Source organism: Cnephaeus nilssonii (genome assembly GCF_951640355.1).
Source record: "Cnephaeus nilssonii genome assembly, chromosome: 2".
NCBI classification, from domain to species: Eukaryota; Metazoa; Chordata; class Mammalia; order Chiroptera; family Vespertilionidae; genus Cnephaeus; species Cnephaeus nilssonii.
In genome coordinates, this window is record NC_137073.1 from 106496556 (window position 1) to 106510438 (window position 13883).

General features: G+C 43.8%; 1 protein-coding gene across 1 annotated transcript in view; it reads left to right on the forward strand.

The window, feature by feature from the left end:
- Positions 1-296: 296 nt before the first annotated feature.
- Positions 297-13883, forward strand: part of PLCXD3 (phosphatidylinositol specific phospholipase C X domain containing 3) — a gene marked incomplete at both ends in the record, with an annotated part of 124018 nt that continues 110431 nt past the window's right edge. Inside the window, one exon of the mRNA XM_079780665.1 lies at positions 297-399. Within this exon, the coding sequence (XP_079636791.1) occupies positions 297-399 (103 nt within the window). The remainder of the gene's footprint in view (positions 400-13883) is intronic.

A 13883-nucleotide genomic window follows, 5' to 3' on the forward strand; every position in this document is an offset into this window, starting at 1 on the left:
AGAGACACAGAGGAGGGACAGGGCGGGAGGAGGGAAGTCTGCGAGGGAGGGGAGAGAGGAGAAAGCCGAGCGCGGACGTCAGGAGCCACAGCTTGGGCAGAGTCTGGCGGAGGCACTGGGGAGCATGGGGTGTTTGGAATAATTATTGAAACCCGCGTGTGTCTGCGCCATCCTGTGGGTGTGGCGCAGAGCGGAGTGTAAACTCTAGCGGGGCTGGAGCAAACGCCGGGTTAGCGGCAGCAGCCTGCCAGCCTGCCGAGCAGTGCGGGACCCGCAGCGCGCACGCCACCTGCACGATGGCCTCGTCTCAGGGGACAAACGAGCTCAAATTCGCCGACTGGATGGCAACTCTCCCGGAGAGCATCCACAGCATCCCCCTCACCAATTTAGCCATCCCAGGTAGGGCGCACGGCGCGCGGCGCCGCCACCTGCCCCGCCCTGCTGAGCCGCCACTAGGCGCTAAGTTGCCCCGGTGCCCGCGGGAGGGACACTGGTCCCAGGGGTGGGTCTGGGGCCAGGCTAGCGCTGCCGGGGAGCCTCCGGCCTCCTGGCCTTTCCCTAACCTCTGGGGACCCTGGCGCGGGGGTCAAGGTGACTGCTTTCCCGCTGGGCTTTTGAAGCAGGCTGTGGCAGAGGGCTGGGGCGGGGAAGGGCTCGGCTGCGGGCTGGCCCCTGGTGCCCCCTCCCTCGTTTTTCTCCGCAGACTTGGAGGCGGGGGGCGCATCTGGGTCTGCGGGGGACCGTGCGCTGTGAGCGGAGCTGGTGTCCTGAGGGCTCCGTCCAGCGCCTGGACCTCCGACTCCATCCCTGGCACAGACTCCAGAGGATTTGGTCGATTTCTCCGTTAGAACTACCTGAGCCATTTCTGTTCGTGGTCCCCCGTCTCCTTTAGAGACAAAGCGCTTCCCCGAGAGGGATGAAAGTTGCGGGAGCAGCGTGATCGCTGCCCTTGACCCGAAAGCTGGCAGGGACGAGGGGCGGAGGGCGCCGGGGTGTAGTCTGGGAGGACCCGAGGGCCTGGCCGGCTGGCCGCCGTGTGAACCGTGATCCCAGCGCTGTTAGCGACAGTCAGCTCCCGGGTCCTGAAGACGAGCCTTGGCGGCCCCTGCGTTGCTGCTCCGGAGGGAGCCCTGAGCGGCGGCGGCGGAGGGGTGGGATTCCCAGGAGAGGCGAGGGTCCTGGTGCCCGGGGGTCCCCGCAGCCAGGAGAAAGGGAGGCAGCCCGAGGCTTCAGCATGGCGCGCGCCTGGGACCAGGGGTCTGGGCAGGTCTCCGGTCGGTGCGCGCAGCCACCCCTGGCTCAGGTGAGCAGTGGGGAGGACACTCCAGGGCAGCGGGCCACGGCGACAGCCCGGACTCGGCCAGGCTTCCTTACCAATTTGACTTGCCACTTGGGCTGCAGGAGTGGATGCCTAATCCTTCTAGGGTCGGGCCAGAGGACAAATGACAAATTACGCACAGGTGGTCCACACCTGCCCCTAGTTGAGCCCGATGAGGTTCAACCTCCCTTCGACCTCTTCTTGATTTGCTCCACCCAGCGCCCCCTCTCAGCCGCCGAGGGGAAACATTAATTTCCAACAAACCAACAAACAAAAAACAAAAAGCAAAAGAAGGGTTCTCTTGAAAATCCCAAGAGGTTCTAACCAGCAGTGCTGGAATTGATCCGCAGCCCAAATCAGTGGCCCTCCGTCAAGCGGCTGTCTGGCTGCTCTGATAGGCACAGGCCACACTCTGAACGCCACTGGGAAGGGGAGAGTCCGCGTCCTTGTGTCCTGTGAGAGGTAGCTTCCCAAGAGCCTAGGTGTCTCCAGCTTAAAGAACCACCCAGCCTCTCCACCCTACAGTGCCGGCTGCCTGGGCGAGCCTGGGGAGTGTGCTCTTTTGGAGGAAATGGTAGAAAGCACACAACTTTGTTGGCGAAATTCCACCCTCACTTCCACAGGAGTTCCCATCCTCCTTCTTTCTTCCCTTTTTCTTCGGTTTTAAAGTTCCTTTCACATGGCCTCTCCCTGAGCATTTCTGCACACATGGAAGGTGAGAGGGGTGAGCCATGCTTGGCTTCCAATGTGTGACTCCCCAGAGACAAAGGGGTTAGCAGCCTAAATTCACATTGCTGGTTCTGAGGGCAGCTACGGCACCCTGCCTGAATCTCTAACATTTCTGTAATACTTGACTTTTCAGAGCCTGGTATGTATACCAGATCACATGATCCTTCCCCAGACCCCACGAAGCAGGCACTGCTGGGACTGGGAACTCCATTTCACACATGTAAAAATTGCAGCTCGGTGAAGGCAAATGGCCTAATATCAGTTCAGAGATCTGACCCTAAAGTGGTCCTTAGGGAAGAGCTTCTAGGAATTTTGGAGCAAAATGCTTGGCGTTTGTATCTGGATAATTCAGCAGCAACAAGTACTGACCAGGTTGAAGGGACAAGGAAACATGCATTAACAAGAACAGGGCAATTTTCCTTTTCTCCCCATGGAACAAAGTCTCAGACTTTGATGTTCTGGCATACTTAGAGACTTAAGATGGCATTGGATGCCATGGGAATTTCCACCACTTTCCCAATCCCTGTTAGTATTATATTCCAAGTGGACCCCCTGCAGAGCTTCCCATTCTCACCCCCAATACATCTGAGAACTATTTCTTCAAATCTACACCCCCCCACCCCAGTTTCCCATGAGTCTGTAATGTAGATTTGGCAGAACCATACACATAACCCCAGGTCCAAAAATGGATTACGGCACTTTTCTGCATTACTCAACTGTGAGAAGTTTTGGAGGAAAAAAAGACATTCAAACTTTGACAGTCAGAAAAGACTAATTGGAGACTATTAAACACTAATGGAATAATTGCCTTAAAATCATGCTAATAGCTTCCTGGCTGCTACATGTTTACTTGGCCGGTTGCTAGAGCTTGAATTAAGTAATTACCTCCACCATTTAAAGCCACTCCTGATGCCCCACACGAGTGTTCCTGTGGAAGGAACTGCTGCTCTGTCATCCTCAAAACTTCAGGTTTTCAGCAGGTGACAGAATTGGAGCGTGAAGAGCTGCCTAATTAGGAGGCCATCCACTTGGGGCAGTTAAACCAGATGACTGGGGAGGGGCCGTGCTAAGAACAGTGTGCAAGTGTGAGATACTCCCCAGCATGAGGTCATTGCTGGCCTCTCTAAACATTTCTCAGTGTCTGCATCTGGAATGTTTTCATAACCAAATCCCTCAGTGGCTATTTTGCATCTAAATGGCCTCATGGTTTGGTATAGACTGACCTAAGGAATCAAGTTAATAATTGGTGTTAGTAGTTTTACCGTCATTTATCTTTCAAAGGGATGGCACTGCCAGGACACAGGGACGGGTACTCAGATCTGTCTCATGTGTCACTAATTCTTCTCTCTGATGACACCAAACAAGGTTTTCATTCATTCATACATGTTTGTTTAACAATCCCCTGGCAGTCTGGGTGATGAATGATGCTTCCTCCCACCACAAGCAGGTGAGAGAGGATAAACAGGATGGCAGCAGGAAGACAAAGTATAAAATGCAGGTGAAGGGGACTCAGATGAATTTCTGGTGGACCTCTGGCATCTTTGAAGCAGAATTTTTAATTCTATAGTCACGGTAGCTCCAGAACCATTGAGAAGAGATCCATCATGGGGCAAGCAAGCTGCTGCTTAATCTAAGGTGTTGGTGGTCTGGGTCTGTGACAGGGGGTCATTCTGTCCAAAACCTAAATGATCAGGAAGGGTTTCTTTCCCATGGGAAGGGTCTGTTATGCATTTTCTGATAAGTGCTGAAAGTCTTCACACAGTAGAGTAAGTTGTGTTTTCTTGGTGTTGGAGGAGTTCATATAGAGGATGTGACTGTCAATTGACCCATGAGTAGGACTCAGGCAATTGGAGTCTCCTCACCCCCTCCCCTGTCCTTGGAATATTCATTCTGCCCATGTTCCGTCCCCACAGCCAGAGCCATTTTCAAGGTCATAGCCTTTGAAGAGCGATGTGTTGTTGGGCCGTCTGGATGGTATATGTGGCTGAGCCCAGTTAAGTCCTCTGTACAGGTGTTTAAGAGTCTGGCAGGCTAGTGTGGAGACCTCATCACGTGGCTGCCCAAGACAAGCTTGGTCTATAAGTTCCTTGCTAATGAAAGCTGCCACCTACCAATCTGGAGTGGCCTGCCTCTTTCTTCGCTCTCTCCTTGCCCGCTGGGTTCCTTGGCCAATTTGCGAACCAGCATTTGAACAGGAATTATTGATTATACTTTACATAGAAACACAGAAATGCTCCGGGAATCAATAATTGCACCTGTCAATTTTACTCATTTCTTACAGAAAATGCCAGCACTGATGAAAAAGAACAGTGATACTTAGGCAGGGAAATTAGATGTCCCTACAGCTTTGATTTCTATGTTCTTATGTTTGCTTTTATTAGTTTTTAATTTCTTCCCTTGCAGCAATCTCTTCTCATTGTCAGTTTTCCTGGAGCCAACTGTCTTCTTCCTTTTCCATGTAATTCACTGTTTCTATTTTGATTGGAGTGAGACCATCTACAGACAAATCTGGAACTGGATCTGATTGTGCACATTTCTTTTAAAAAGTCGGGTTTTGTGTGTGTTTCCCCCCCCCCCCATCTTTTTGGTTAAGATGGTTATATGGAAGTTAATTTTTCAAAGCACTCACTAAGCAACAAAAATGTTTAGGATGAATATCTTTCTTCTTGGCCTTTCCAATTCCCAGTTTTGCTTTTGTTAAAGAGGAAAATTAGAAGAATATCTGGAACATAATTTTTTCTACTAGGACTTTTTTCCTGAGCAGTTGAATTGAATCACCAATTATTTTTAATCAATATAATAAGGTGATGCTTATGTCATTTTACATACAGTTCATGAGGAGTTTTCTCATGTACACATGTGCTTTGCTCATGTTCCATCAATAATCAAAGGCCTTGCTACTCAGAGTTGGGCCAGAGGCCAGCAGCACAGGAGCTTGGTAGAAATGCAGCCCCTCAGACCCCTCCCCCCAGGATGATTTAATCATGATCTGCCGTCTAACAAGATCGCCAGGTGATTTACATACACGTTTAACATTCGGGAACTGCTGCTTTGAGGGATCTCTCAGGGAATCCTTGTTGTAAGTGGCAGAGCCAAATTTAAATATGCATCTTTGATGAAGCTCTTCCTATTGGACCGTGCAGTCTCTCTGTGAGTGTTCAAATTCACCACCAGGCTTAGAGCCAGAGCCCTCTGTTTGCTCAAGGCTAATGGCCCAGGTTGGGAACATTTCTGTTAACTGACATTACAGTTTATCATGCACCTTGAACAATAGATGTGGTTCAGTTGCTACTTAAGTGTTCAAACTAGGTCCTGTGATAAATGTAAAACATTTCCCTTCATTTCCTTAGAGTCCTGCTGCTCATTGACATCAGCCATCAGCAGCACTTAAATCCACCCACCTGGTGATGCTAGTGGTCACTAATGACGATTCAGAAAACATCTCTGATGGTTCTTCGTCCATTTGGTCTCATTCCTTGTTGTGATACTTGAATTATATTTATAGGGTACAGATTCAGTCAATTTATCTGTAAGCTAGAACTTCTCACTATTGCTCTTAAGCAATAGTGGCATCATGAATACAAAAGTTAGTAATAAGTAGCATCAAAAAGCCATCAAAAACAAGGTAATTACTACATTTTGATGGGAAGAAAATGATCAGTCTCATTTGTATTTGTCAACCGTGCCTCATTTATTTCAAGCATGGTGTACATGGAATGGAAAGATGCTTAAATGTGGCTATAACTCACTTTTTAAAATTTTAATTATTTGTCATAATCAGTGTTCTAAAATAGTTTAAAAATTTTAAAAGCCATTTCAAATTGCTAAAATGGATATTGCCATGTTTATATGTTAAAGCTCACATGCTTTGCTCATAGGAAAGTTTCTCATATTCTTACTTAGAGTTTATTTTCTCTTATTTAATTCCAACGCCACCCAAACAAAATAGAAAGAGTAAGTTACAAAGAGGAGTAAGACTGTTGAGTGCCATACATCAGCAATAACAACAGGGACTATTCATGAAGAAAGACTAACCAATGAAAACACAAAATGTAAAATCTTCTAAATCCTGACAGCCCAAAGGTAAAAAGTTTCAGCTACTCTGAGGCACCTTCTTAATGGACTTCCAAATAGTTCTAGAAATCTCTGGATAAATTTTTCAGTCTTTTATAAGCCAATTGTGGGGGCTACCACATGGTATCTACCATTTTCCTTCTTTCCTGTTTTGGACAGTTGTCACTTTTGCTCCTTTGACCTCCAGAGGGACTGTGCTACCATAGTTTTATACCCCAAACATTACTGCTGCTGGCAGTCCCACCAGGGCCTATACTGTGTCTGCAGAGGCCAAACATTGTTGATGTTAATGTGTAACAAGGGCCCTGCACTCCACTGTGGTCAGAAGGTCCCAGAGCTGGGTCCCTCACTGTGGAAGCTGCTGATGCAGCTGCTACTCCTGCTGACCCTGTGTGTGTGCCAGCACCACTGAGCCAGGAGTGCCAACAATGCCAAACTTGTAATCTATTGCCAAGCATAGATGCCAACAGAAGAACTCTTAGAACTTACATTGATTATTTTGTTGTTGGCCCCTTGCCCTAAGACTCAAGTATGAGTTTGTGAGAGCTGGGCAGAGGTCAATATATTGGATAGATTTTATTCTATACTCTGTATCATTCTCAATGTTAGCTCTGTGTGTATGTATGTTGACTTTCTCTTAAGATAACTCTTTTTTCCAAGAAGCTTCTTGAGTTTTCCTGTAAGTAGACCTCTGATGGGTGCTACCTAATTATTTCTCCAGACAGATCCAGAAGTAGGGATACAGCTGGGATCTCTATTGTTCCCAGTGAGCAGCCTTGGAAAATGTAAATAGAGCCAACTAATCTGATATACTTAAAGTCATCCCTAAAAGCTCCATTTTTTTAAAGCACATTAGTAGAGTAATTGCTCTGAGCCTTCAAGAAAAGTTTAAATTTTACACACATGTGCACACATATGCACACATTTTAATTGTTGTTGGTTAAAGGTGTCAGCTTTGATATAATGGAAATTTTACCAATTACCACCAATGAGGCTGGCCTCTTATCCACAAGCATTAGCTTTTGGAAACAGAGAACATGTCTCCTTGGTTGGCACTCAAACTCCTCAAACTCAAATCATGGGATTAACATTCTCAAGAATCCTATATATTCTCTCAGATCTCCTTGCCTAGGTAGCATTAGGATCAGTCTCAGAAGATTGGAGACTGGAAAAGTATCTAAATTATATATTCCAGAAGTCAGAGAAAAGTGAGAAATTTGCCATGGTTTAGACAGAATCAGAATTCTGCCACCAGAAGCTTTCTACAGCACCATATGCTTTTATTATGCTCTATTAAGAGAGGAAGCCAGGTCAGGAAGAGGGGCAGGAGGCAATGATTAAGCATTCTTGAGCAGCAGCCAGGATTAGTCACCTCCAGGGATCAGGTACTGAAACAGATGGGCAGTGACTTGCTAGCTGTGTTCTTATGTCCCCATGTTCCATTACGGATCCTGGGAGTGGACAGCCTTACACCACTCTATCCTAAACTCCAGCTAATAACCATGTTTCCCATAGAATTCGTTTTTATGAAGCAGCCAAGTTTATCCTTAGTCAACATTATAAAGGATGGTTGGTTCCTTCATTCACTTGGAGAATTTTTATTTCATGAAGGATTGCTATGATGAGTGGCAATCCTAGCTGCCTGCTAGGCTTTCCTGGAGCCCCTTTCTGGCTTGTTGGGGGTTGAAGTAGACACACTTGAAGGGGTCCTGATGGGCGAATGGGAACTTATCTCAATGCACATCTCAAGTCATACTTCCCTGTAGTCATATAGAGGAGGAGGAGGAGGAGGAGGAGGAGGAGGAGGAGGAGGAGGAGGAGGAGGACGAGGACGACGACGACGACGACTACGACCAGGACCAGGACCAGGACTGCCTTAGCACAGTTAGCCCTAAACACATTCCTGCCAGGACCTGCCCTGAGTTTCTCCCAGAAAAGAAAGGTGGTCAGGGGATATAAAGGTCCTGCCTTAAAAGTTGCTAGGAGGGAAGGCTGCAACTGTGAAATTTTGTTCAGTTTGTATTACTCCCTCACATATTCCTTTCTCTTTATATCAGCTCAAATTCCTTGGGTCCAGTAGAAGAGTCCTACTTTTGAAAATGTCCTTAATTCTCTTGTCTCACTCTTTCTTCTTCTAGTTACCTGGAAAAACTCCAACTCAGTTAAATTCAATTTTCTACCTATCCCAATCCCAGACAACTTTGGTGGCCAAACATTTCTGGGAAACATTACATAGCCTGGATACCTTGGACTCATTAGAAATTTCTGATCATGAATCTTAACTGCACATCCTAGTAAATTTATTTTCCTATTTTCTGAGATGATAATTTCATACCTCTTTTTGCTCCTTAAATCAACATCTTCTTCCCACCTCACTCTAAACTTATGACCTCACTTCTTATTTTATATAGATGCAAATAGATAAGAACTTCCTGTTTCTGATCATTAACTCATTAAAGCTCCTGCACCTGGATATTCTGCTTTATTTTATTTCATTTTTATTTTGCATTTTTTAAAAGCCTTCTTTGACTGCATACTTGCCTCTCTATACATTGCACTATTTCTCTGAATTTTATAGAACTATCTCCTCTCTTCAGGTTGTTATTCCCCTTTCTATCCCTAGCCCATGCTAATTACATTATTTTTTCACCACTGCACTAAAACTGTTTTTATCAAGGCTGCCAACGATCTATATTTTGCCAAAGCTAATGGCTCATTCTCTATTATTTTATTTCACCTTTCAGCATCATTTGATGTGGCTGACCACACTTCTCTTCTTGAAACATGTTCTTCTTTTACCTCCTTAATGCACTTTTAATTTATTACATAAAAAAACCATAACACGAGATTAATCCTCTTAGCAATTTTTGAAGTGTATAGTATTGTTTGCTGTAAGCATAATGGTGTCAGCAGTTCTCTAGAGCTTTTCATCTTGGATGACTTAAACTTCATACCCATTAAATAGCCACTCATCATTTTCCCTTCCCACCAGCTCCTGGCAACCACCCTTCAACTTTTTAGTTTGATAAGTTTGACTACTTTAGATACCTCATATAAGTGGAATAATGAAGAATTTGTCCTTTTGTGACTAGTTCCATGTCCTCAAGTTTCATCCATGTTGTAGCATAAGACAATTTCCTTCTTTTTTGTGGATGTATAATATTCCATAAAAGCTTAAAACAGTAAAGTAGGAATACATTTATCCTCAGAGGTGGAAGATCTGTACACTGAAAACTACAAGGCTTTGATGAAAAACTTTAAAGAAGACACGAATAAATGTAAAGATATCTTAAGTTTATGGATCAGAAGAATTAGTATTATTAAAATATTCATACTACCCAAAGCCATTGATAGATTCAATGTAATCCCTATCAAAATTCTAATGACATTTTACACAGAAATAGAAAAAACAATCCTAAATTTTATATGAAACCACAAAAGACCCTGATAGCCAAAGCAATTTTGAGAAAGAAAAACAAAGCTGTGGTATCATAATTTGAATACCGTAGATTGATAATAACCATTAGGATGATTATTATCAATCTACGGTAATCAAAATAGTGTGGTACTCGCATTAAAATAGGCACATTGACCAGTAGAACAGAACCCAGAACCCAGAAATAAGCCCATGTGTATATGGTCAAGTAATATTTGAGAAGGGAGCCAAGAATTCTCAGTGGGGATAAGACAGTCTTTTCAATAAATGGTGCTGGGAAAACTGGTTATTCACATGCAAAAGGATGAAATTGGGTCCATAGTTTATACCATATACAAATATCAGCTCAAAATGGATTTTCTTAAATATAGACCTGAAACTATAAAACTCCTAGGAGAAAACATAGGAAAAAAAGCTTCTCAATATTGGTTTTGGTAGTGACTTTTTGGATATGACACCAAAATCACAAGCAACAAAGGCAGAAATAAATAAGTGGGACTATATCAGACTAAAAAAATTCCTGCATAGCAAAAATAAATAAATAAATAAATAAATAAATAAATAAAATGAAGAAGCAACTTAAAGAATGGTAGAAAATATTTGCAAATCATATATCTGATAAGGGGTTAATTTCCAAAATATATGAGGAACTCCAACAACTTAATAGCAAAAAATTAATAATAGTAATCGGATTTTAAATTTGGAAAAGAGGACCTGAATAGACATTTCCCAAAGAACATATACAAAGGACAAATAAGTACATGAGAAGATGCACAAAATCACTCACCAGGGAAGTGTAAATCAAAACCACAATGAGATATCACCTCACACATATTAAAGTGGTTATTATCAAAATGACATGATAGACCTGGCTACAGATTCTGGGGGTCGTCTCAAACCCCTGCTGGACTTGTGCTGGTAGACTCCTAATTAGAGGGCGTGGCCAGTTATTTCTTTAGGATCTCATAGCCTCTCACTCCCTCTGGTGTCTGTCATCATGCCACGCATTTACGTTTGTTCTCAGCAGTTTCGTGGCATCGATGCCAGGTCTCATCAGAGCTCCAACACAGCAAGACTGCAGCCAGCTCCTTGGGCAGCCCCTGAAAAGCCAGAATGTTGGACACATGCCCTACTTTCTCTCCCCACCAAGGGACAGGCTGCCAAGCTCTACTGGCCTGTGTCTGGGGTACGGCAGGTCCTCTGGAGAAGCAACAGGCCACTCAGCATTTCTGTCCCCAGTGGCCCCTGTCATCTGGAGCATGCTTGGTTTCATGTGTGCTCTAGACAGGCAAGACAGAAGCCAGTTCCTCAGGCAGTGCCACCCTCCCCTCCCCCCGCCAAATCACAACATTACAAATATGGTCCAATCTTCCTCCCCAAAGCGAAGCTGGGAGCTGGCACTGGGAGTTTCCTCCCAATCGTGTGGCTCTGTGCCAGGGGGAGGAACTCTGGTGAGATCGTGCTGCAGATTTTCCTCTCGGCTTCAATGTGGCTGGCTTCACACTTGTGTGGGTTTCTGGATCTCTCCTAAAAGGAAAGGTTCATGTATTGTTGAAGCCGTGTCTCCGCGGGAGGAAGGAGGGTTTGGGGCTTTCTAGTCTGCCATCTTGCTAATGTCACTCTTTACTGAACTCTCTTGTGTTTCCAACTTCACGGGTTGTTTCCTTTAGGTCATCTGTGCTAAGTATGTCTTCTTATCTTTACATATAAAGAAATGCTGGGGTACCCAGGGCTCAGGCCTTGATCCCTTTTTCCTATAACTATACTTTTCCCTTAAGTGACAACATCTGAACCTATGGCTTGACATGATATCTCTATGTCCATGATTCCCAAGTGTATGCCATTGGCCAGACCTTTCTGCTGGACTCTATCCTCATATATCCCACTGCCTCCCCATTGTTTGCATTTGATGCCCTATAGAAATACCAGCTTTAACAGGACCCAAAAACTACTGAGTTCACCATTCATTGCCAAGTTTGTTTCTAATCAAGTTTTCCTCATCTAAGTTATTTTGTATCAATAGCCCTCAGTCTTTCAAGCCTTCGAATCCTTGGAGCCATTCTTCATTTCTTTATTCCCCCGTCAGGCCTTCTAAAATCACCCTATCAGTAAATCCTATTGGATCTTTTTCCAAAATGTATACTAAATCCTTTTATTTCTCACTACTTCTCCATGACAACCCTAATCTAGTTACTGTCATCTCTCACATACATTACTCCAAAAGCATAGATTAGGGACATCACTCACCTGTTTAAACCCTCTGCATTTAGTCACTGAAATTGCTGTCTATCTCTGACCGCAGCTCCTTCCCCCTTTCCTCACTTACTAATCGCAGCCATGCTTTCTGGCTCTCACACCCTCCAGACTTCTAGGCTCAGATGGCTGGTCTAAAATGCTGCCCGAAGTTGGGCCTTCTCAACCTCTTCATACTTATTTCAGATACTGGATTTCAGATCTGCTTGGATTCTTCCTCCAGAGCATCGGCAGTCTGTCTCCCCATCCTTCTGGCTTCCACGCTGATGCCTTCTCCTCGGGAGACACTCCCTGACTCTGTTAACCAGTGCAGTGTATTCATCCTCATCACTCTTGCTAACAATTGCTTCATTTATCTTCTTCATGGTGCTGGAGGAAGTAGCAACAACATTGTTTATATATTTATTATCTGTCAACTGAGTAGACTATAAGCACCTTGAGTGCAGGACCTGGTCCCAGAATATGTGTCCTATAGTCAATGTGTAAAATATATTTGACTAACAGATGACAAGGCCAGTATATAGGGATTCTGGTCTTGCTCAAAGGCCTTTCTTCTGTTGACGGAAAACAAGGCAACCCAAAGAAAATGTTCCAAATCAGCTCCATTGTTCGATTATTTATTTATTTATTTATTTATTTTTTAAATATATTTTATTGATTTTCCACAGAGAGGAAGGGAGAGAGATAGAGAGCTAGAAACATCGATGAGAGAGAAACATCGACCAGCTGCCTCCTGCACACCCCCCACCGGGGATGTGCCCACAACCAATGTACATGCCCTTGACCGGAATCGAACCTGGGACCCTTCAGTCCGCAGATCAACGCTCTATCCACTGAGCCAAACCGGTTTCAGCTCATTGTTCGATTTTTTAAAACAAGTCCTGACCAAAACCAAACTAATTTTAGTGAAGGAATGATCTCAAGGAATTTTGATAGAGTAAACTGGACCCAATGTTTTTTGAATGAGACACATGACAATTGAACAAAGTAAAACAGGAGTATGTTTTATATAGCCATTGTCAGTCATTATGGCACTACATGTTCAACCAATTTTCTTATAAATTCTTTGTTTATATGCTTAATGGTTATTGATCATAGTAACAACTTTGAAGAACTATCAGATTTGACTGTGTCCTCTGAAAAAATAATGATGCTATCTTTAACACTGCTTTATTTTTTAAAGTGTGTATTCTAATTATTTGTAAATTGGTAATTCAACTTGGTGAATTATTTAGCCAAAATATTCAACCCAGCAATTATACTGAATAATGCTTTATGATTTTGTTAGCCTATGTATTGGAATATGGGAAATTCTATTAAAATAGAACAAAACTGTACATGATACCCACAGGCAAAAAAAGAGGATTTGTCTAAGAAACCAATATAATAGATTTAAAGTGCCATTTACAAAAGATCTAAGAACTGGCATTTAATTTCAGAAATGTGTCAAGATGGCTGAAGTCAAGAAAGGGCTGGGGCTACACTAGGAAGAGAATAAGTACCAAGGGCTCTCTTTGCTCTGCTGGGAGCTAGTACAAGGAAGGGCTAGAACATGACCTGGGGCAGGTGGTGTGAAATTAATGGATGAGAAAAAGAAATAAGTACTCTCTAATTCGGGCAGAGGAGGCATAGTTTAAAAATGCAGGCTCTGGTTTCAGATACTGGATTTTGAAGCCCGTTTTTGCCATTTGTTAGCTCTGTGACTCAGGGGAAATTACTGAACTCTCTCTGCGCTTCAGTTTTCTCAGCTGAAATGTGGGGATAATAATAGTACTTCTTAGGTTGTTGTGAGGATTAAATGAGGATACATGCCAAATGCTGAGCAGTGCCTGGCAGACACGATGCTCCCTATTCATATTTTATCTGTGGTTTTTATCAGGATGGATAATCTTGAGTAGAAAAGTGAGCCAATAGTAAGGAATAATGTTTTCAAATGTGGTCAAACTTTCATGCCAAGGCAATATATATATCTTCAAATACTAAAGGAAAAAACTGATAAAATATCACAGAACCAAACAGCCATTTCTAGAGATTGTAAAAACAGGTGTAAAGATATGTAAATACCACAAGGTC